At 36.9% G+C, this 25,149-nt stretch overlaps 2 protein-coding genes across 2 annotated transcripts; both read left to right on the top strand.

Annotated features, from left to right (window-relative positions):
- Positions 1 to 567: 567 nt before the first annotated feature.
- Positions 568 to 10,234, top strand: LOC120633440 (alpha-amylase 2-like). The gene is made up of 9 exons (XM_039903648.1): positions 568 to 579; positions 2,486 to 2,662; positions 2,997 to 3,148; positions 3,884 to 4,064; positions 5,215 to 5,330; positions 6,102 to 6,609; positions 7,152 to 7,352; positions 8,762 to 8,923; positions 10,147 to 10,234. The coding sequence occupies exons 1-9, from the start codon at positions 568 to 570 to the stop codon at positions 10,156 to 10,158; spliced, it is 1,521 nt and encodes a 506-aa protein (XP_039759582.1). The 3' UTR covers positions 10,159 to 10,234.
- A 989-nt stretch (positions 10,235 to 11,223) lies between these two features.
- Positions 11,224 to 24,564, top strand: LOC120633509 (2-amino-3-ketobutyrate coenzyme A ligase, mitochondrial). The gene is made up of 9 exons (XM_039903727.1): positions 11,224 to 11,410; positions 15,180 to 15,340; positions 16,870 to 16,935; positions 17,746 to 17,847; positions 18,350 to 18,557; positions 19,482 to 19,662; positions 21,396 to 21,588; positions 23,199 to 23,376; positions 23,948 to 24,564. The coding sequence occupies exons 1-9, from the start codon at positions 11,380 to 11,382 to the stop codon at positions 24,106 to 24,108; spliced, it is 1,281 nt and encodes a 426-aa protein (XP_039759661.1). The 5' UTR covers positions 11,224 to 11,379; the 3' UTR covers positions 24,109 to 24,564.
- The last annotated feature ends 585 nt before the right edge of the window (positions 24,565 to 25,149 follow it).

Here is a 25,149-nt window from a genome sequence, read left to right as displayed (position 1 = left end):
TATTTTAAGGGAGGGTTCCATCAAAGGATTTTGCTATGGGTCTCTACCGATACAATAACGTCGCAGTTAGTTTAAATTTCAATAGTAGACACTCTTTGAGAACTGGTTTTAGGCCGAAATTACATCTGGTATTATATATAGTGTCAATGACTATTAAATAAGTACATTAAAAAGCGCGGTTTATTTAAAATGTTCATAGAATGAAATCTTTCTTCTGATAACAAAATTTCCTTCAATTTAATTGCGAACGTTGGATACGATAAATGGATTATAATATTATTTTTATCACATATATACTTTTAGTAGAAACTTCAATAAATCTACTGACTTAAGTTATGTTCAATTTAATAATAGCAAGTACCTGCATTTAAGTGTGGGTCAGATTTCAGCTTTTGACTATGTGGCGGTCTCCACATTACCAAACTAGATAGCGCTACAAAGATCCTGCATCGCGCCAGCGATGTGTTCACAAATAATGGCCATATTATAATACAACTTCCTCGGTCCCCGAGCACGATCTCCCGCTCGGCGGAAAATCTTCCTATTGGTACAGTTGAGCACATCACCATGGCTCATCCCGTACGACTATTAAAATTAAATAGTAATAAATATTTATTTAATTTCTAAAGATCTGGTGAATTTCCTATGTGATCGTATCAAAAATTTTAAAAATAAGTCAACTCTTAATATCCCTAATCGATTTCTAAGCGTTTATCACACAGGAACCCAAATCGCTTAGTAGACGTCTGTGACGGTAAGGTGGTACCTAGCCCATGGTCTAAGAGCCTCCCACCAGACCAGACCAGAGAAAAATCTGAGTTATAACATCACCGAGCTCATCACTGAGCTGCGCCAAGGAGGTCGTCAATTTACTTACTTCAAATCTACATCAATTACCACTGCACTGCTCGTATTCTTTAACCCTCCTGAACGTTACTTTATGATAAAGAGGATTAATTATTTATAAGATACGAACATGGTAACACATAATGATATTTTAAGCACTGATTATAATTAATATTTATTATGCAAGGAAAAAATATTATCGCTACCCTTAGTATAAGTGTTTTTTTTTTATATTTAGAAGAGGGCTTGACTTCAATCACACCTTATGGTAAGTTATAATGTCTAAGGTGAAGCGCGCTGGCCTAGAAGATGCCTATTCCCTTTTGATTTGAGGGTACTCATATTATAGGTGCTTGGGGAAATGGTAGTTGGAACTTGGAAGGGCATTCCGGTTATGTACGATAGCAGTGATATTAATTTATGAATATCGAAACATTATAGTTATCACGTAAAAGTAGTAGCCCTAATATTGTAAAGTATTTATAGGTCTTAATGTTCTTATTAACTCTGCTTATGTGTAAAAGCGCCTATATATGAAGAGTAAGAGCTAGCCAACACTGTGAAAAAGTCCATCCGCTTTTAATTTCGCATATCTACGTAGTTTTACCTAGCACGCACTGCGAATAAATTCCTTATTTTCAGTTATTACAGAACGGCATCTACCTTCATTATGTTCGAAATATTCTGGCGAATTGAATCTGTACCGCACCGCGCAGAATTTTTACGCGCGAATTTAAATCGCAAGTGCGTGTAGATGTCTCGATTTATTGATCAAAAAAATAAAACGGTATTTTTTGGCAGTAGCTCCACTTTTCCTCACTGACGTACTCGTAAGAAGATTATGTATAATGAGTGGAATCATCGGACGTACAAATTTCATACTAAGGGTTGAGATTTTAATATTTAATCCTAATGATTAATTATTAATTATCAAGTATCAGCGTGTTGTTTAATGTCATAAACAAAAAGTCCCTATTCTTAATTGGGGAAGTTACTTCCCCGACTCAAAACGTGTCCGAAAATGGTAAATATCCAATTTATTATGATTTTCTATTTATGATTCTGAGTGAGTTGGTATAAAAAATTTATATTTCACATAGTTGTATAACTAATTAAAGGTAGGTATATAATGGAAAGCAAAAAGTCTTTATTAATTTAACCGAGTAAGGTTTATTTGGGCTACATATTTGCACTTTGTCCGGACCTCGGACGGACAAGTAAACTGAATATAAATTTTTATTAAGTAGTATTTTTTTGTGTTTTAATACATTTAACTATATATAAATAATTTTTTCTTCCAAAGTTGTTTCTTTTAAATATTAATTTCTTATGTCAGAAGTAAAACCTATATATTTTTAAATATATTATAATAATATTCATAAGTGTAAGTAATGTGTTTACCTTTAAATGGTTTTGCATACCCCATGGAATGTCTATTCTTGGCTGGAACTTGACTGACACTAGCGTGTGCCTTGTTTATAAGGAATACTTATTATGTTTTATGTAAAATCGCTGGTAACCCAACAAATAAATAGGCTTATGCTACTAAGGTTTTATTTAATATAAACGTTTTCTTATAAATTATTAATTAATGATAAAAAATAAGTTTCTTTTTAATTTACGTATCTAAAATCTCTAGGGGCTGTACGGAGTCATACTCGGTATCTTGGCATTAACAACAGTTATCAGCGCATACAAAAATCCGTACTATGCACCGAATAGAACCGTTAATGTACACCTTTTCGAGTGGAAATGGGATGACATAGCTGATGAGTGCGAACGGTTTTTGGGTCCTAAGGGATTTGGAGGAATTCAGGTAAAGTGTATTTAGTTTTAAATATTTTTTTAAGATTAATCTTATAAATAAGGCGGGGTTTTAATTTATTAACACGTACTGGAGATTTTCTCCATTTTATATCTGTTTTTTACTTCTCCATCTGTGTACTCTGTGGATATCCTGTATGTACTGTACGCCACTGTTATTTTAATTCTGAATTCAAATCTTTCATTTCATGCTTAATTATTTTTCTTTTTATACTGTATCCATGTAAGATTTGTGTTAATTTTCCATGGTATCTCTATTTCTCGGAATACTTATTATAATACGGGAATCACGATTTTTTTGTCGGGACATTTATTTTTATTTCCAGGTTTCTCCTCCTAACGAGAATGTTATTCTAAGGGGTTACAATCGTCCTTGGTGGGAGCGATACCAGTCGTTGTCCTACCACTTGGGGACGCGATCTGGTGATGAAAGACAATTCGCTAGTATGGTGCGACGATGCAATAATGCGGGTGTTAGGTGAGCAGTAACCCGTAGTACAAAATTTGCTCGCATGGAATCGAGAAGTTTTCGAGTATCGAGATACTTCATCATCAGAGTAAAATAGATCTTATTTTTAAACTACAATTCTTTAGCTTTAAGCAGAATGAAAATCAGAAGTACAGTATTTGCAACGATAATCATACTAAAATACGACCTATCTTTCTTTGACGGTAAAGAGTTTGATATGCGAAAACGAATCCTCGATTGCGAGCGTGCAAATCAATAAAAAATAAATGATTATTGTGTATGTAAATAAATGTGTTAATTTAGTATTTATTATCTACGCAATTGTTGTACTACGTAAAGTCAATCAGAGGTTCCCATTCTATTTTTCTCGTAGATCCCTTTTACTGGTTTCGCTGGTCTGCTGCTACTTTTCCAAAATATTCCCAAAGCCCAAAACTCTGTTTCTGTCAAGTTTTAAGGTATCTGTCATAACGCACCTAAATGTTTTTGCCAAAAAAAATTTAAGTTTACAAGTTTCAATGTTTTAAGGTTTTATTAAAGTTTTTTTTTTGCTAATTTGTTTTTATTTTTAAAGTTTATTACCCTTGCTTTGTTAATTAAAATAGGCTCGATAGAATATAATTTAACTATAAATGCTTATTTATTTTTTCACGCATAATTATTACTCTGTATAATCGAATGTTTAAGACGTGTATATATATATATATATATATATATATATATGACATAAAAAATGTTTTATAGAATTTACGTAGACGCAGTAATCAACCATATGACAGGGGAGCCCGCGGAAAACGTCGGTACGGCTGGCAACACCGCGGTATTCAGGGAGTGGTATTATCCTGCTGTGCCATACAGGCGGGAACATTTCAACTGGCCCCAATGTGGTATTGAGGGCTCGGACTTTGTAAATAACGCTTGGCGGGTGAGTTGTTGAACTACAAATTGTTTACACTAAACTAAACTGCAAACCGTATTAACAGTTTGTTCTATATTCTGGCTTCGTTATTAAAGAAGATAATGTTTTTGGTATTCAAATTAAATTCATTTAATTTAGGCTTTTTAAGGACATCTGTCCAGCGGGCTCGAGCCTTGAGGTCTTCCCACACTGCGTTTACCTACCGTTTCGCGGTCACTCTAGAACGCGTGTGCCCCAACGGCCATTGGTCATACGACAGACAAGATCCATCCATTGCCAAAAAGGTGGCTGGAAGCAGCTGGAGGAGAAAGGCGGAGTACCGTATGTGGGGGGCACTCTTGGAAAGGCCTATGTTCAGCAGTAGACGCCTGTGGGCTGTTGATGATCATGATGGTGAATTTAGGCTTCACTCATAAGAATAAAATTAAAATAACTAAATTGATCCCTATATTGAGTAGTGTACCGCTTACTTCAGCCGCCATACAGCATTGTTGTTTACCGGTCTGAAAGGCGTGGTTGCCAGTGTAACTACAGGCACAATGAGGCCCAGGTTGATGGACACAGCGCGGGACTTTGTAGGACGTGTTCCTCGAATGCCCTGCGAATTGGTGCTCTGTTTATAGGTAATGATTTTTCACCATTGCTCACCAGGCATCTGCTTGGCACTTCAATTATTTCTATGAAAAAAATGCGTTTCAAGTAGTGGTATCCTTTACTCCATTTTCTCAAGGAGAGCACTATTTTTTGGGAAATATGGTTATTAACACAATAGGTTCGTGATAATAACCGGCAACGACGGCTTAAAATGCTCTCCAAGGTACATATGTCCAACACCATCCATCTAACACCGACCATCTAATACCATCCATCTAAAGGCTGGTTCTAAGAATTTCTTGATGGATGATTTCAATGTCTCTTAATTTCGGCCGGACTCAAGCATTGAAATCAAACCCGTGGGCCGTAGTCGAACATGCTTACTACAACAATTTCACTATCAGACCAGACTATACCGAAGAAAATTCAACTGCGACAGGAAGAGCGTTGTCAGGTCATTTCTGTGCATGTGCGTCTGTGTGGTTCTGAAACTGTGTGACTGTGTATCTGTGCATCAATGTATCTGTGTGGCAACTAGACCAACGATGCAAAATTTTTGCAGGTTCGCAACTGCGAACTGGTGGGACTTAAGGACCTTAATCAGAGAGACGAACACGTGAGGCTGATGATTGTAAACTTCATGAATAAACTCATCGATCTGGGGGTTGCTGGCTTCAGGTAACTTATTTCTATATGAAATATGAAAAAATGTCTTATTCGTCATAAAATATCCACTAATGTTTATAGAATATACTTATTTGCTAGGCTGAAGGCTCAGTAAAAATAAAAACTTGGCCAACAATTATCCATAAAAACGCCAAAAAATTATGTCTGTTGTTTGGAAGCCCCCTTAGATATTTATTTTATTCTGTTTTCTTGAATTTGTTGTTATAGCGGAAACAAAAACATCATCTGTGAAAATTTCAATTTAACTAACACAGTTCAGTATCATGAAATACAGACTGGTGACAGACGGACAGACAGACAGACGGACGGAAAGCGAAGTCTTAGTAATAGGGTCCCGTTTTACCCCTTGAGAACGCAACCCTAAAATTACTCTACTTTATAAACAACCCCAACAGTCTTTTTTGCGGGAATTGCTAATTGATTACAAATAGAACTCATACTCATCATCATATCAACCCAATACCCACTATATAGGCCCACTACAGGGCACGGGTTTCCCCCTACAATGAGAAGGGGTTAAGGTCGTAGTCTCCCACGCTGGCACAGTGCTGATTGGTGAACATTATGGAGAACTCTCAGGTATGCGGGTTTCCACACGATGTTTTCCTTCACCGTTGAAGCAAGTGATATTTTAATCGATTAAAACGGACATAACTTAGAAAAGTTAGAGGTGCGTTTTGGGATTCGAACTTTCCCCTCCGAAAGCGAAGTCGAAGTCCTTCCCACTCAAACTAACAACGCTTCATATTTTGTACAAAAAAGAATCGACGCTGCAAAGCACATGTGGCCTGAAGATCTACAAGTAATCTACGGCAGACTAAAAAATCTCAACACCGCCCACGGTTTCCCATCAAACGCTCGCCCCTACATTTACCAAGAAGTCATCGACTATGGAGGGGAAGCTATAAGTAGGGATGAATACACCCCACTAGCTGCTGTCACAGAGTTTAAAGCTGGGATGGAACTGAGTAACGCCTTTAGAGGGGCCAACGAATTGAGATGGCTGCAAACTTGGGGACCGCAATGGAATCTCTTAGCTTCCCAAGATGCCTTAACCTTCATTGATAACCATGATAATGAAAGGGGCCATGGCGGTGGAGGAGGTGTCCTAACATACAAGCAGGGACGTCCATACAGAGCAGCCATAGCTTTTCTTTTAGCTCATCCATATGGTGAACCACAGATTATGAGCAGTTTCGCATTCTTGGACTCGGAAGTTGGACCACCAATGGATCGTTACCAGAATATCATATCGCCATCTATTAACTCGGTAAGTGATTTATTACGTGTGTGTACTCAAATAATAATAATTATTTTATTTATAAAGCATCTTGGGCTCCATTGTTACTATAGAAAATAAGAACTATGTCAGTAGCTAGAAATGTACCCATAACAATCTAAGCTTACTTTGGGGCTAGATAGCGATACAGTTTATGTTTTCGTAAACCATAGTATATTTATTTATATTTATTATATCTTAACCACTCGAGGCTCGAAAGGGGGGGAGAGGGTTCGGCAAAAATTTCGGGGTATAAAAGTTGTAATAAACATCACTTAATTAAATGTGATGACTGCGTGATTAGCCATGTGCTGACTGCGGATCAGAATACAGTTGTCTGTGGGTATCGATGCGACTAAGGGAATATAGCGCAGAAAAGGCAGCATTGTCTTATGTGCTACTGCTACCACGCTGTCCGTACAGAAGGCTAAGTTACATACTGACAGATATGACGTTAAAAAAGTACTTTAAAATTTCTTAATATCTAATACTTCAATAATGGAATGGATGGTAAAGAAGAGAATATATTTCAGGACGGTACATGTGGCAACGGCTGGGTATGCCAGCACCGTTGGCGTCAGATCTACGCCATGGTTGGTTTCCGCAACGCAGCCGGTAGGACTGGAGTCAACAACTGGTGGGACAACGGCACCAACCAGATAGCGTTCTGCCGCGGCAATAACGCTTTCATCGCCTTCAATAACAACATATGGAACCTTAACCTCACCTTACAGGTTATGCTTTTTTGTTTTTTTTAATTTTACTTTTTAGTTACAAGTTAGTGTATTGCAGTTAGTGTGTAGTATGTGATTATGTAGTCTAAGTTGGTAGCAGGTTAGCCTTTCATAAACTTGAAGATATGACGGCCGACTGGCGCAGTGGGCAGCGACCCTGCTTTCTGAGTCCTAGGCCGTGGGTTCGATTCCCACAACTGGAAAAAGTTTGTGTGATGAAGTATATGATTGTTTTTCAGTATACATATTTCATGTGTATTATATTCATAAAAAAATTATTCAACAGTGATCTTAGTACCCATAACACAAGCTACGCTTACTTTGGGGCTAGATGGCGATGTGTGTATTGTCGTAGTATATTTATTTATTTATTATTATATGGGCATATACAAGCTAGTCTTCGACTTAATAATAGCATGATTCAGAACTTTATGGTTTTGGTTATTTAAATTGCAAATTAACTGATATAAAAAAAAAATTGGTTGCCTGTAAAGTCGGTATACGGGCGAAAGTTTTACGTGACAACGACTTTGAGTGGTAAAATAATTTTAATGTGAATATTCATTCGTATAGTAGGAAGAAGGATGAAATAATAGTAACAATTTAAAACATTTATTTATACAAAGAGTTATATTTAAAACATTAATTTATACAAAGAATCTCGCACTGAATTTCATATTAACAAAATTTTATTTTTACCTTTACACATACATACGTATTTATATACAAATATACATACAATAACTTGCAATACATTTGCGTACAATGAAACAGCGTTTACTACAAAGGGACGCGTGCCTTTCACTTTTTATGTCTGTCTCTCTCGCTCTTAGGCGGGCGCGTGCCTCTCACTCGCTCTCATTGTGAGCGCATAACGTGAGCGGAGCGTAACGCAGTTTCTTGAAGTGTCACCCGGCAAACCAATTTATAAGACGTTGTCACGTCAAAAAAAAACCCGCGAAAACGCTCGCCGGGTGTCATGGCCGCACTCGTTACGTCATTAGCAAATTAGAGCTTTATTAAGTCCTTGTTCCATAGCTAAGGATAACTCATATCCACAACAATAAACTTAGCAGCTGATATTTTGAAATCCCAAAAAACTTAATATAGGTACGCAGCAATTTCAGAAGTTTAAGCGGTTCAAAATTGTGTTTTTATGATGTCATAATTTTAAATTTGACGTATTACCTGTCATGGCGGATCGCTAGATTTTGCAGTTTTATTTATTCAAAATAAATATCAATCTCATTTCGAATATGAATAAAAATACATTTTCCATAATACTTGAAACATATATCATTTGATAAATACAATTTTTTTGTGATTCTTTGTTACTACGAGTAGGTAGGTAAGGTACATTTTAAATTCCATTCAGGGAATAAATATCGTTACGTTTATGATACTTGCAGACATGCCTTCCCGCTGGTACATACTGCGATGTGATATCGGGCAATAAAGTGAACAACTCCTGTCAAGGAAAGACGGTGAGAGTTGGCAGTGACGGTAGAGCACAAATAATTATAGGCGCTCAAGATTATGATGCAATGTTGGCCATCCATATTGGACCTGAGGTGAGAGGCATACTTTGTTCCCCGTATATAATTGGTTATATACGGGGAATAAAGTTTCTTAAATAGAACAGAAAGCAATAATTGGAAACCACTCCAGCTATTGGCAAGGAAATACAAGTAAGATTGGCTTACTTGCAGAGCAACTGCTGAGTTTCTTTCCGGCTTCTTCTCGGTAGAATCTGCCTTCCGAACCGGTGGTAGAGTCACTACACACAGAGAGACTTGACGTTTCAAAAGTACTTATATAAGGCCTACTTGAAATAAATGAATTTTGATTTTTTTTAATTATTGCTTTCTGTTCTATTTAAGATTTTATATTTAATTATTGCTTTCTGTTCTATTTAAGTAGGTTCACACAAAAAAAAATGAAAAAAAGAAAAAAATTAACAATTGAGAACCTTAAAAGCTAGTTTAGGTGTGCAAAGGCTGTCTTATCGCTAAAGCGATCTCTCCCAGGCAACCTTTGGTGAAAGTAATTCTTATAATGAACGGGTTTGTGCGGCAATAATAATATAGGCCCTAAATAAAATATAACAAAGACACATGGTTATAAATTCTAATACTACACATTATCTAATTATTATTTATAATACATATTGTATAAACATATTACATCATTAAAAAAATGTTTTTTAGAGGACTTTTACATATGTCAGCAGTCGGGAATTCCAGAGTCTGAAACAATTAACCGTAAAAATTATTAATTATTATTTTTCCGTGGTGTTACCTGGTACAAGGTGCCAACTGAAAATCAGCGCTGTATGCACCCACTGGTGCATGCAGCACAATGCTGAGCTGGCACCTTTTTTCTAGGTTGTGCCACACATAACATATGTGGTGTTGTGAATATTGTCATGTGTGGCGCAATGTAAAAAATAAAATTTTCTTTCTTTCTTTTCTTTCTTTCTAAAAGAAGAACTGTAGATTGGCTGCATTTATATACCTACCACTATGTATCGGTCTCAAGAACCTCGTCGGTTATGAACAAAAACAATGACAGACAGACAGAGTTTTTTTTATATTCGAAGCCCTGATTCTTTAATATAGGTATCTTTTCTTTTCTTAAGAGACTCGTAGCTATAAGCAAAGTTTGTGACGAAAAATTGCCAGTGCTTGTATGAATTGTCAATCTTTACGTTCCTATTGAAATTTTCTTTATGTTGGTCCTCAAATTATTTTAATGTAGATCAATTCAGTTTTTATGTCTACTTTATTTTTTTCAGAGCCGGCTGTGAAAGTAAGCACTGCTAAAATAGAATAGAAAATAAAATAAGGATCAGACATCCTGACACATTTGGAACCTTTGGAAACATTAAAAGACTAACAAAACTACTGTAAAAGTTTTATAATTATACGTATTTATATAATATTTTCTTTGATTTTCCGTATCTTTATATGTTTATTTTAGTTTTATTTATGCATTGTCAATGCCATCTGTAACTAAGTGAATTTTGTCTTAATGTCAGCTATTGATTTATACAGGCTTGCATGAAATTCAAAATTAATTTATTTCAAGTAGGCCTAATTTATATAAGCCTAATTTATATAAGCACTTTTGAAACGTCAAGGCAGTCTGTTTGTAGTGACTCTACCACCGGTTCGGAAGGCAGATTCCACTGAAAAGAGCCGGCAAGAAACTCTGCTGATTGCTCTTTTACAACATCATTTTAAAGTTTAACAATCTTAAGAATTTTTCTGTTTAGTGAGAGATGAGAGCGGAGTGGCCTGCTTCCAAGCAGCCTCGTCGCTAAGGAATTCATCAATCGTGTAGTAACCACGATTTGTTAAATGTGTTTTAATATATTGTTTAAACTTAGGTAAAGGTAGATCTAATATTACCTTCGGTATCATAACAAGCTCAGCTTAGTGTGCTCGCTAGCGATATGTTCTGTTGTGACTTATAACAATATTTTTACGTAATGTATGTAACAAATAAGTTGTTATGTTGATGTTCAAATAAACTTTTCATTTTCATTTTTCATTTTCATCATGCGTGGCTTTAAGTATTTTGCATAAAAAGCCACTGGTGGGCAGTCAGTTAACCATTATCAACCCATGATCTATTTCCTACATTGCATTGGCAGCGTCCACGACGCTGGTCGTGTGGGGATTGGTAGACTTCACACGCCTTTGAACAGATCATTAAGAACTTTCAGGCATGCAGGTAACATCACAATGCAATGCTCTCATTCGCCGTAAAACAAGTGATATTTATTTATTCTTCAACGCACTTAAATCCTAAAAAATAATAGGTTCGAGCATTTGTTAAGACAAAATATTCAAAGTCCTTGAGAAATTCCAATGCAATCTTATTAAAAAAACAAAAACAGATTCGCGGTTTCTAAAAACTATTTGGAACCAAATCAGAGACGTATCGTAAACAGTGAGCTCGACTGGCGTGACTGGTTTGCTAAGCCGGCTGTTACCACCACGCCCCGCTCGCCTTAGTCGACGCGATGGCTTTCCGCTCTCAACTCCTGCGCATACGTGAGTGAAACTTTGTTTATTATGAAAAAAAAACATTCTCTCATTAAAATACCATTATAAACTACAACCTCATTTTTTCAGTAATTTATACACGTGTTTTAAGGAAGTTTACGATGTACTGGTTGATCTTTACTTACATAGTTACTGTGTTACAAAGTAGCCACTTGTTTTATGCTAAGTAAAACTACCTAGCACCTCTTAAGTTCTTAACATATAGATTGGTGTACGTGATTTATCGTGAAGTGGCAAAAAAACCTTTAAAATATATTTTCGAAAGTACTCAATACCTATACCTTGTGGCGTGCACTTCATACAGGCACAAAAGCACTGCCTACCCAATTGTATCGTATTGGAAGGAAATTTTTCCATTGATTTTTTCCATGTACGCATGCATGCATACCCTGGTCGTAGGCCCAGTCCACGCCAATGCCTATACCTAGCTGGTACCTACAAAAGAATCCTGTTGCAAATATCGTAACAGGTATCTTTTTTTTGAAGTAAGAGGATTTAGTGTTCAGTTTGAATTGTTGGTTTTTTTAAACAGTTTGAAATAGGAGGATTTAGTTTTCGGTGCCTATTAGTTAAAAACAGTGGTTTATAGATAACTAATCGCACAGATAAATTAAACATTTCAGCCTATTTTAATAAGACTAGAATAGCAAAACACAGTCATTTGCATCATATACCTACTATAGTATATACTTAGTTTCTTACTCAAATCAAATTCTAATTCAAAAATGTTGTATTCATGTAGAGTGACCATTATAACGGGCACTTATGCAGCGTTCATACATTTAACATGTTAACACTAATATTAGGTGATAACTTCTTTTTTGCCGTATCCAAAGAGTTCTCATGGAACCGTATTATTGAGCCTCCACTGTCCGCGTGTATGTCTGTCACCGGGATATATCTCATGAACCGTAATAGTGGTAGGTTCAGTGTTAATATTAACACAGAGAGTCACATACCAAGAAACGTGTTTTTTTGGTATTTAAGCTCGATCTCATTAATGCTAAAATAGTATCGTTTTTCATATCGCACTGTGGCACGGGACCCTCCGTTGGAAGTTTAGTTTAGATTTTTTTTTTAATATCAAAGGCACTTCATAAGCACAAAAGCACTGCCTACCGTAAAATCGATAAATAACTCTTACAGGACGAGGATTTTTGACATTTGATGTAATCTTCGTGTTGTATGCATACCCTGGTAAATATCTGAGGGCACGCCACTGGTATTCGTGTACCAACCTCTCTACCTAGGTACGAATTAGGTAATAATACGATAATTTGTAAATTGTCTCGGATGACCTTGTTATGAAGTCAGATGAGAGTAATTTGTATAGGACAAACATACATTAGGTATACCTACGTAGTATTTGTTTGCTGGTGTTATCTGAGGTTTTACTCTACATTAGCATTGTGTTCCATAAAGGAAAAGACGCCATACTTCTATATCTCTAGGTCAATAGAATATCAGCAAAAGAAGGAAAAAGCCTCGACAGAAAATATTTGAAGTTTATTTAAATGTACCTTAGTAGGTATAAATTATTATTAAGCGTAGTGTATATTTCGTGGAGAATACGTTCAATGATTTGTATTAGTTTTTAGAACATAAAAAATGTTATTAAGGTAGCGACACGCACTAGGTTATACTTGTCGGTTTTGCCTGTGCAAGCAAAACTGAAAGTCTTATGGCATCATAGCCCAAATAATACTTACGGCATACTTACGCTCCTGCGATCACCTGCCCGTCGCTTACCTTTTGGGAAGACAACCTCACCGATACCAAATATCGGTATTATTTGGGCTATGATGTCCCCATAGTCTCGACCGAGTCTCATAGGGCACACACACGTAACGAAATACCTGTCCAAGCGCTCAGTCACCATCATGGCATCATCAATGGTGCAGTGGCGCGCACTTCATACATATTCTTCCTGGCAGAGCCCCATTACGAGGCTCGCCAACAAGCCGTTAAAATCATTAGGGTTAATCAGCTACACACAATCCGAATAAAAAAAAACAAACTTCATACATGCACTAAAGCACTGCCTACCCACGTTATTTTGTATAACTCGTTTTGGAGGGGATTTTTTCCATTTCATGCCATGTTCCTGCTTTATGCATACCATGACGATGACGCTATAGAGCATTTTTTTTTTTGACAACGTCTGTCTCATTTGCCTCTGGTTCTCTTAATTTAGATACAAATTTTTCATATGCGGCCGCTCTTTTATTCCAGTCATGATAGTCTTTCCTTTCCTCGTCGTCGACGCGCAGATACTTACGACGGGCTATCCTCTTTGCACATGCTGGATCACTGTATTTGATCATTCTATATTTTTTAATTTTGCTTGCACAGTAAAGTTATGCCATACACACGTTAAGTTATGCTGGCACAGTTGAGCTGTGCAAGCAGAACCATCGGTTATAATCTAGCGTGTGTGGATCCCATAAAGGTACCTAATTATTATAACTTGTCCACCGTATCTGCGTTGACCTTGTCTGTAGTTTATTATGACAAAAAACAACGTGTCTAACATCTCAGTCTAACATACTATAATATAAAAAACAAACAACGAATAAGTTATTATCACTTCGCAATTATCACAGCAAGGCTATTCTGAGTAATGCTTGATATCGAAGCTCACTCAAGTGAGAAAGTTCACTTCGAAAGCGATCTCACATAACCTTGATATGATATTCTCTATTGAAGTTCTTATGAATACGGATTGAAGTAATTATAAAGGACCCCGTACAGATTCTCCTGCTGTTCGCGGAGTATAGCAAATTAAGCTTAATTTTCATAATATATTATGGATTTCTGCAAAGTAACGCCTGCTTCTATCCAATAGGCGATCGTTTTCGACTTCTCATTTGCTTGGTCCGAAAATTATTATCTTCTTATTTTGGGTATTGTACTATCCCGTTTTATGTAATATGTTTCTTCAACCAAAGGTTGTCTGCAGGGCTATCACGGGCGGGAGATAAAAATTATATCCCCCGATTATATCCCCTGACAAGGGTTATAACTAACGTGCTAAATCACTGGAACGTGGAATAGGAGAAGTTTACCCGCTTTTATACACGTACACATATATTATTTGGATATTATTTCCACTTGTGCGCCAATGTTCTGAGAGTTGATAAAGCGATGGGAGAAGATAAATTTATATCCTTTCCCGGGGATATAATTGTCTCTTGCCATGCTAACTCTGCTGGAGGAGATCGCTTCAAGCGATAAGGCCGCATTTGCGCATATGTTTTGTATTATCGTTTGTTTTGTTAACCTGACTTTCTAATTGTATGTGCAATATAGACTTCTTCTTCTTCTTCTTCGACTATAAATAAAATGTAAGCTATTGTCTCGATTTGCGTAGTTTATCAAGTACCTTCCTACCTACTTACGGCTTAGCCGATAGGTAAACTTTTCCGAAACAAACTTTCATCTGCTTTTCTTTACAAAATACTTAGTCCAACCTATATGCGTCGCAACGGTCGTCTACTAATAAACTTAAAGTACCAAAATGTAAAGTAAAATATGTTATTTTATTATGATATTAGATTCAGCAACCAACCGATTTCTCTCCTCCTCCTCTCTTAAAAAAAAAATAAAGAGAATATTCTATTTCTGTTATCTGCTTGGTCATCAATTAGTACTATAAAAAGTTATTTTGTATCGATATTCGAAAACGGATACACGGGCGTACGGTTGACATTGCGATCTATCACTAGCTTATAACAAATTCGTAACTATTTATTTCTAGTCTCAAATGGATCACAAACTCGGCAATTACACCAGGCGAACCGAAAAGAGCGGGCAGGCGTGACCAAGTTACGTGAGGTCCTTGAAGATAGGCTGCAGGAGATCAAGCGAGCGAAGACGTGGAAACATGAGCGAGTTCTTACTTCACCACAGGACACAAAGGTCACCATAATTAGCTTTTTTCTTAACCACAAATACAACAAAATATATTATCTGACGGCTGATTGGCGCAGTCGGCAGCGACCCTGATTTCTGAGTCCAAGGTCGTGGGTTCGATTCCCACAACTAGAAAATGTTTGTGCAATGCACATGAAGGTTTTTCAGTGTGTGGGTGTTTATATGTATATTATAAGTATTTATGTACCTATATTATTCATAAAATTATTCATCAGTTGTCTTACAACCCATAACTCAAGTTACGCTTTGGAGGCTAGATGGCGATGTGTGTATTGTCGTAGTATATTTATTTATTTATTTTGTTATCTATGAAAGCTTCGTTTTATCACCAATTCACAATACTCAAACGGATAGATCGATATTGATGCGGTTTATTGACGTGACAACGTCTTATAATTCGATGGAGCCCGATTCGATTCATGCACGCACGAAAACTTGATGCGGCGTTACCTCGCTCTGAGGCGTTCCATTCAAGGCTTGAAGTGCAAGCGAGAGCGCGGAACGAGCGACAAAGAGGAACAGTCGGCCTCCGCGTTCGACATCTGTCTCTCTCCTACTTGAGTGAGCGATGCGTCCGCGTGGACAGCTTCTATACAATAATACATTTACATGTTTTCGGCAAGGATGAAGTGCAGTGAAAAGTGAATGTGGTGTCAATTGTTTATAGCAACGATAATATCTATCAAACAAATAAAATTAAAATTTTCTTTTGAAAAATGCAATTATTCCATCAGTATTTTCTTACGACGTTGTCACGTTCAACTATCGTCAGTAAGCCGACTTTACAGACAACCAATATTTTTAAGGAGCCGTCACTACACGTTAGACGATGCATGGATATTTGAAATATCTCTTTTGACATTGTTTCCTTTTTATCTACGAACGCTGTAATCAAAATAGAATTAGAGACAATTTAGAAAACCTTTCATGGTATGCCATATATTATAGCTGATTTTGTAGGTAACTGGTAAACTTCAGTCAAAAATATTGTAAGATTTTATATTTTGTTTACGATGTCCTGTTCTACTTTTATCATGAAGGTACCTACCAAGGACGTCGTTAATGCATCTATCTGTCTGATTAGCTTTAAATTGTAACAGTCACGCAATCCGGGAAAATAAACCTGTTACAATTAGAACCACTTAGGCCACAGTGTACCTACTCGAACACTTAATACCTACCTATACTTACCTACTCTACGGTAGAGATACAATTTCAATTAATTGGGAATAATTATTTTGTGGAAGGGTAATCCGAGATAACGAATCTATTTGAAAGCTGCAGTAAGATTATTAACGGCTGGATATATAGAAACTAAACAGCTTGGTTGTTTTCGACAATAATATTGTGTAGACTCCAAATATATCGTGATGCAGCCCCTATTATTATATCTATTCTATCATACTTTAGACAACTTATCTACTGTGTTTATAAGAGTTAAGACCTACGACCATCTAGTAGATTCATAATATTTTAATACAATACCAACTGAATGGCATCTTATCTCATTTCAGGTGAGAGTACAAGGAGCGGAGGGAGAGTTCCTGAACTTTTGTGCTAACAATTACCTAGGGCTATCGGTAAGTATCTTATTTTTTTATGAAATATTTGAACATAATGTTACCTAGTTACTACTTAAATTTCTTACGAACAATCCGGCGAAGTGGATTTTCGAAGAATGACAGTCGCAGTGATTAGCTTACACTACTCAAACATTGACAGCGATAAGCTATTCAAACAAATAATAAGTACCATAAATTCAGGTCCGTAGGAACCACTGACTACGGATCTAATAATTTGGCACTGTCCAAGAGGCGTGCCTCGAAGAGAAAGTTAAGTCATAGACTTAACGTGCTCGAAATCACTAGCATATAATCATAATTATCTTGTGTTGACACAGTATGAAGGGTCTAATGCCCGTTTTCACTATCGTCCAATACGGCAATGCCTAAGTAAGTAACGCCATTTCCAACCTAACTTGTTTATTATTCCTGCCACAAGATGTGATATTTTGCGTTTGTTTTATCGTATTTTTCAGTTTTCTGATGAATTTTTTTATTTAAGGTTATTAAAGAAACAGAAATTATATATTTTTTATCTGTCAAATGTTTACGAGTCCTTATACATTGCGCAATGATGAATCGCGGTCGTAATTTTAGATGGCGCCTAACGTCGTTAGTCAGTATTAAGAATTGGTGAATCGTTTTTCTTCTCTTCGCAGCATTAAAATTATTATGCATTCAATTTAAGCGTTTCTTGAGTTTAGTGAAAACGGGCACCGATTCAATATTGAGTACCAGTATCAGTTTTCCATTCAGTGAAATCAATCTGGTTATAAGTATGTATCCATCATCATAGATCCCGCAGGGAAATCAATTTTTTTTTTTCAGAATCATCCTGAAGTAGTGGAAGCAGCTCGGGAGGGCTTAAAGAATTATGGTGCCGGACTGAGCTCTGTCCGGTTCATTTGTGGAACTCAGACTATTCACAAGGTATGAGCTACCTTAACTACATCATTAAGTTTTTGATTGTTTATTTTGATAGAATAATTTGTAAGTAAGTATTCTAATAGTGTTTCAATTTACGGACTGATGGACATTCATATCTGGCACGAGGAACTGGGGTAAAGTTACCTTTGAGTCTCTAATCAGTCTGGAGGACAGCAATTAGTTACCACAGATTATCGCAATAGTCACTGACTGACACTATCGCAAATTTTGCAAGTTTTGTTAAGAACTATGAGTCACTAAATATACTTAGGAGTAGTACTGTTTCTTTCTTTATTTATCTTATAACCTTGTCTCTAGTAAAGGCAGTGGCACCATTTTCCTATTCCGAAAAGGGGTTTTATAAGGGTAGCTGATGACTCTCTGCAATCTGCGATAAAAAAAAACAGAAAACTTATGTTTCTGTGTTTTGACTTTTGAGATATAAGTATATCAGGAAATTGAGGATATTAAAACAAATGTAGATGTAATTAATATATTTTCTCAGGAACTAGAAAATCGCCTCGCCCAATTTCACGGACGGGAAGATGCTATCCTATACGGATCGTGCTTTGACGCGAACGCTGGTCTCTTCGAGTCCATGCTGACTCCCGAAGACGCGGTGTTCTCTGATACGCTCAACCACGCCTCGATCATAGATGGGGTGCGATTGTGCAAAGCGCAGAAGTTCCGTTATCCACATAGAGATCTTAACGGTAAGAAAAAATTATATGAAGCACGTTTATAAATTTGTAATGCCTAAATATGTGGACAAAGATTTAAATAATTTCAGACTAATAGTGTATAGTGAAAATAATTTCGTTGTAGTAAAGTCCAAAGACTACTTTTATATTGGCTCAAAAGTTCAAAGCCTACCTATTCATAAATTATCATGTGGTGGTAATTGCCACCTGAAGTTCTAACCGCGGCTAAAGATGATTGAAATAAAAACAAGATTGAGTTCTTCTATACATCTTAATACTTTGGATAGTTCGGATGGATGGATGATGGAGAACACTTGTTTTCCAGAGCAATATTCAATTATTGTACCACATAACACAATCATACAAACACATATCGCTACGTATTTACCTAATCTTCCGAATCGGAGACGAAAGACTAATCTGACTCAGTTATAACGAATTTCATGTCCCTCAGTTTCGTGACGTATTTAACAATTATTTTATTTTCACTCATTATTGCATTCATTGTGTACTTGTACCGCGGTATCGGAGTGGTTTACTAAGCTTCTTTGAGACACTCCCAAAAACGCCTTGCTCCCCTCTGGATACTGGGATACTGTATTTGCGTCAACTGAATTCTTAACGACCTCCCTGACGCATAGGAGATTCTGGGTTCGAGTTTCTAGGTATCCGAATTTCGAATATCTAGAACGCAGAAATTTTCTTCTTTAATTTTCGATTTTTCTCTGGTCTGGTTTGTAGGAGGCTCCGGACGTGGCTAACCACCCTACCAACGATTTAGCTTTCTAGTACGATGTCGTGTAAAACCCGACCCAAAACCGGTTAGCCCGCTACCATCTTAGACTGCATTATCACTAGGTACCACCAGCTGAGATTGCAATCAAGGACTAACTTGTGGTAAATAATACAAACTTAAGATATTTATTTTGATTCTAGAATTAGAACACCTCCTAGCCCACAGCGAAGCCAGGCTTAAATTGATCGTAACTGATGGTGTCTTTTCAATGGACGGCACTGTGGCACCTATTCAAGGGCTGAGGAACTTGGCTGATAAGTACAGGGCGCTATTAGCCGTGGACGACAGTCACGCTACTGGTTTCTTTGGTGAAACTGGGAGGTAAGCCGATGTAGTACTTATTTGTATCCTCTTAGGTAAATTAGTTGTCAAAAAAGTACTTGGAACCAGACAGAAGTGGAAACCGTTATTTTGAATGACAATTACACAATAAGCACATCCTTACAATACCACGCAGTTTGGAGGTTAAAATTCAAAATTCATTTATTTCAAGTAGGCCTAATATAAGCACTTTTGAAACGTCAAGTCTGTCTGTTTGTAGTGTGGCGGTGGTCTCCACATTACATAACTAGATTGCGCTACTAAAATCCTACATCGCGCTAGCGAAGTGTTCACTAAGAACGCCTATATATATAACTTCCAAAAATGAAAGTTCGGACCTCGGTCCCCGAGCATGATCACCCGCTCGGAGGAAGATCTTCCTATTGTTACGGTGACTCTACCAACGGTTCGGAAGGCCGATTCTACCGAGAAGAAGCCGGCAAGAAACTTAGCAGTTGCTCTTTTCCAACATCAACAATTTACATTTTACATTTTAACATTCATTTTTCTATCTTCTGAGAGATGAAAGCGGAGCCGGGTGCTTCCAAGCAACCTCGTCATTAAGAAATTCATCAATTGTATTTTTTAATGACAAGGTTAGTTTGCCTAGAAGCTGTCACTGTTTAGAAACGAAGAAGTAACTCGTTTCCGTTGAATATAATACCTAACTCTCGTTCGCGTTGAAAATAGTTCTCAATTATGGGCAGCTTCTAGGCAAACACATTTCAACATGGCTGCCTTGTTACTTACCTTAATAATTATGGAGGGTAGAGTCATCTGTGTATATGAAAAAGTGTCGTCAAAATGTATTAAATTAGGATGGCGCCACATTTGCATCAGGGTAACTCTTAAAAGAATCGCCAAATATAAATATTGTTGGAGTAGGCTTGAAAAATAAACAAGGAAGTATGGAGATACACGGAAGTAAGGTTATATTTACCACAATATTTTGTACAACGTAAGTTGTTGAAATTCTCAATAATTAACTACTTTAGTCGATAATGACATTAAATTTTTTTAACTCGGCATACTTCAATTCATCTACGATTGCTACATTCATACCATACCCTGTGCATCCACCAGCGCCATTGTGGAGGATTTTTGAACTGTTATTTAGCGCATACACTGGACACTTTTTCAACTTTTCTCCCATATAAGATGACTCTCCTTACCTCTACCCTCCATACTTGTGATTAAAACCACTTGGTAGTTAATTGAATAGAAATAAAGGTGATTTCGAATTTCGAAAATAGCTTTGTTTTGGTGGTATAAATATAACATCCTGGCATTTATCTCTGAAAGACTTTTGTTACGATCAAAGCTATTGCTCAGCTAGCCCTTGATTGACGCAGTCTTGGTAGCGACCTAACATGTTAGCTGTGTGGCATTTATATTAAACCCCTAATCGGTTTCTACGCGAATTTATACCGAAACGCTAAGTCGCTTGGCGGCACGTACTTATTTGTCTATAGGTATTACATATATTGTCATTATTCATATTTTTCTTAATAATTCATATTATTTATTGCTTTCCTGTATAGCATATAATACTTTACACATTATTGAGTAGATAGGATATGAACATAAAGCCCCGTCAGGGCATTGTAATAATTTTAAACTGTTTTTAATTTTTAACAATATTATTAAAGTTATTTTGTGTGGGTCAGAAAAAAAAACAGTTAAAATTTGTAACAATGTGCTTAATTAAAAAAAAAATAATAAAAAATTTTTAGAGGAACGGAAGAATACTGCGGTTTAAACGGTGCAGCAGACATCATTTGCTCCACCCTCGGCAAAGCGGTCAGCGGCGCTGCTGGGGGATACACGACGGGGCCCAAGGAACTAGTTACACTGTTGAGAAACGTCTCCAGACCCTACCTGTTCTCCAACGCACCACCACCAGCGATCGTCACGGCTTCTTTAAAGGTCTGTTTATGCCATTATAATTCAGCAAAATTCAAAATGCATTTATTTCAAGTAAGCTAATATATAAAAACTTTTGAAATGTCAAGTCTGTCTGTTTGTATTGACTCTACCGCTGGTTCGGAAGGCAGATTCTACCAAGAAGAAGCCGACAAGAAACTAAGCATGTGCTATTTTCCAACATCAACTATTTACATTTTAGATTTTAACATTCATTTTTCTATCTTGTGGGAGATGAAAGCGGAGCAGGATGCTTCCAAGCAACCTTGTGAGCGTGTAAATAAGTAGGTACTTATTTACACGCTCACAAGGTTGCTTGGAAGCATCCGAGAAAAGAAAAATTCAAGAAAAGCTAGGTAGCTTTTCTTACAGTTGCTAGTCTTCGATTAGCTCAATTAAATGTACTTTCTACTCGGCCTTGGCTGCCACATAACTTAGGTACTACCTACTCGCTTCGTTATTTAATAGCTTTTCCATCAGTTGTCAGTCGATGAGTTAACAACAGTGGATATGCAATTATGCGTTTTGGATGAAGACGATCAGTTGGTAAAATTCTGAATCGGTCAACAGGATTGTTACAGGCGTAGTTTTACAGGCGATTGGAATTTCATAGAGCAATAACCAGTTTATTCATACAATGAGACCCAGATCTTTAAATGAACTATACCTACTCACGTTTTGCTCCGAAACCCTTAGATGGTGCTTCAAAACGACTGGATTTAGCAATTGTGCGTTATCAATTGCATATCTCTTGCAGGGCTAGCTCAGGCAGGAGACAAACATTATATCCTCTGACAAGGGATATCATTAACGTCAAAGCACGGGAACAGGGAATAGGAGAAGTTTACCCCCGTTTATTATTACACATATTATATTATTTGGATATTATTTCCACTTGTGAGCCAGTACTCTGAGAGTTGATAAAGCTGTTGGGGAAGATGAATTCATCCTTTCCCCGGGGAGAAAATTGTCTCCTGCCCAAGCTAGCCGTGCTGAAGATGCTCCGGTGTCGGAGTGAAACGTAGGTAGATAGAGGTATTTGAAGATCTCTATGGAGTTTTAATAAGTAATAACGGTGTGCGACGTGTGGATTTTTCTGGTTGTCGCAGATAGTGGCGAATTAAGGTTTGTGTTCATTTTTTATGATGGACTTCCGCAAAGTAACGGGTGACTTTATTCACCACGTCAATTAACTTCAAGAACTAGTTACTAGGTCTTAACATAGTATAAAACAAAGTTATTCCCGTTGTTAAATTCAGTATTCAGCCATAGATTTCACTCGAGAGGAAGGTTTAAATGTACCTAGTATAGGAAAGCAAAGAAATTCAAAGATTTGTAATGTGATGTCGTAACAAACATATTTTTGTGCATTACCCATACGCTAAGCTTGGGGCAAGATAGCGATGTGTGTATGGTCGTAATATATTTATTTTAAGTTTTTTAATATCGACCGGTTAAATTGATGTAAAACGGCATTGTAATAATAAATGACTCCGAACTATCCCACATAAGTATCTACATTGCAAATTGCGATTGCACCCGTGCGAAGCCGGGGCTGGTCGCTAGTAATGAATAATTAAGAAGTACTTAATCATTGATTATTTTATTTCAAGTCTCTTGACCTGGTGGAAAACAGCGGCGAGCTCCGTCAACGTCTGCGTGAGAATACCCGTGTCTTCCGCGAGGGGATGAAAGCTGCCGGACTCACTGTGGCGGGCGACGAACACCCGATATGTCCTGTGATGGTGGGCGAGGCTCCATTAGCTGTGGACCTAGCTGCTGGCATGTTGGGTAAGTGACATGTGCAAAAATGGGTATCCAATATGTCGCCAGCCAATTACTCCAGGTATCATCTGCAACCTGTGCCACCACTAAGCTATCACCGCAAAACGGTCCACGTTTTGCGGTGATAGCTTAGTGGTACGAGACACCCCTCCCCCCCACTATTCACAAGGTGCGTGTCGATTCCGGGCACGTACCTATAGCTTTTCGTAAGTAAGTGCGTCTTTATTTTACAATAAAAAATCAACTGCTTTAACGGTGAAGGAAAACATCGCGAGGAAACCTGTCTACCGGAGTTTTTATAACGTTCTCAAAGGCGAGTGCACACAAATCCACACTTGGCTTAATGCCTTCTTATTCTGAGAAGAGACCCGTGTCGTAGTTGGTTTCTAATGATAATGTGTTTATTTAATAACACCAACAACTTACATACCACACTAAAAACTAATTAAATTAATATATCATGTACTGTGATAAAGCTTTGTTCGGACGATACATGCGGTGGGTTCCGAGACAAGGGTCCCTGGCAGTTGCCATTAAAATGAATTGTGAGATAAAGTATTCATTTTTTTAATTCCAGAGCGCGGAATATACGTAGTAGCGTTCAGCTACCCCGTAGTGCCGAAGGGAGGTGCGCGCGTGCGCGTACAACTGAGCGCGGCGCACACACTCGATGACGTCAATCGCGCCGTGCAAGCATTTGCTGACGTGGCTAGGAACATCGGACTTGTTAAGTCGTGAACAAAACGTTTTAAACAACAAACACACGTTTTATTTTTGCATATCGCTGCAAGGTTTCTATACCGTGCAAGTCGAATTAGCAGTTTTTGGGCTCACATTAAACAGCTTTTAACATTTTACTATTTTACTCAAAAGGCGCATTATATACCCGTCTGTGATGTTACGTTAAAGTATTACTGAGAAAATAATTTTCTTAGTAATACTTAGAATAATTAATTGATGAATTTAAGAATTACTTATCCGTTTTTCGCATAATGTAAGAGAATATTTTTGTGCACTGAAAATTTGATAATTTTTAGCTTAGCGACGATATAGGGTTGTTGACAACATAACCTCGATTTGTTGATTGACCTAAGTTCTGTGACCTCGATTCCTAAGAGAGAGGGTCGAGAAAAGCAATAGGACATTACTCCATCCTCTAAGCTTTTATTTTATACTGAACCTAAATAATATATAAATTGTATGAACTTGTATTTATGTATATTATTGTATACTTTATGTATATTCTTTGCATCTAAGGTATTTTTGTAAATATTATCTACTGCTTTATTTTGTCTGCTCGTGACTGAATAAAAAATGTAATAAAAATGTATTTTTTATTTACTATCCTTTTTGTTTGTGATGTATCGTAAGGCAACAAGCAAGTCTCAAATAAATGTTCCTTCTTGGTAACGGCCGAAAAATACAGTTATGAAATCCTATTTGGCAGCCTTATCTTATTTTTATATACAGTTATATATTAGGCATGTTTTTTAATAATATTTTCTCAATAAAATAGCACGTAGTTGTAAATAAGACAACATTCCTTACTATAAAATAGGGTATCGAAAAAAGCAAATAAAACAAAGTATATTTTGTAATAATAATTGATCTATTAACAATAATTTATTACAGTAATAAAACTCACACTTTCATTGACAACTTTGTAACACACTCAATGTGCACGTATTTAAATCTCTCTACACTCGCGTAAAATTACGATTATTCTATAATTATAATTAAATTATTTACATTGGTATAGTATGAGTTCAGCACTCAGAC

This window comes from Pararge aegeria, chromosome 21, assembly GCF_905163445.1.
Source record: "Pararge aegeria chromosome 21, ilParAegt1.1, whole genome shotgun sequence".
NCBI classification, from domain to species: Eukaryota; Metazoa; Arthropoda; class Insecta; order Lepidoptera; family Nymphalidae; genus Pararge; species Pararge aegeria.
This window is presented reverse-complemented; position numbering and strand designations above follow the sequence as displayed.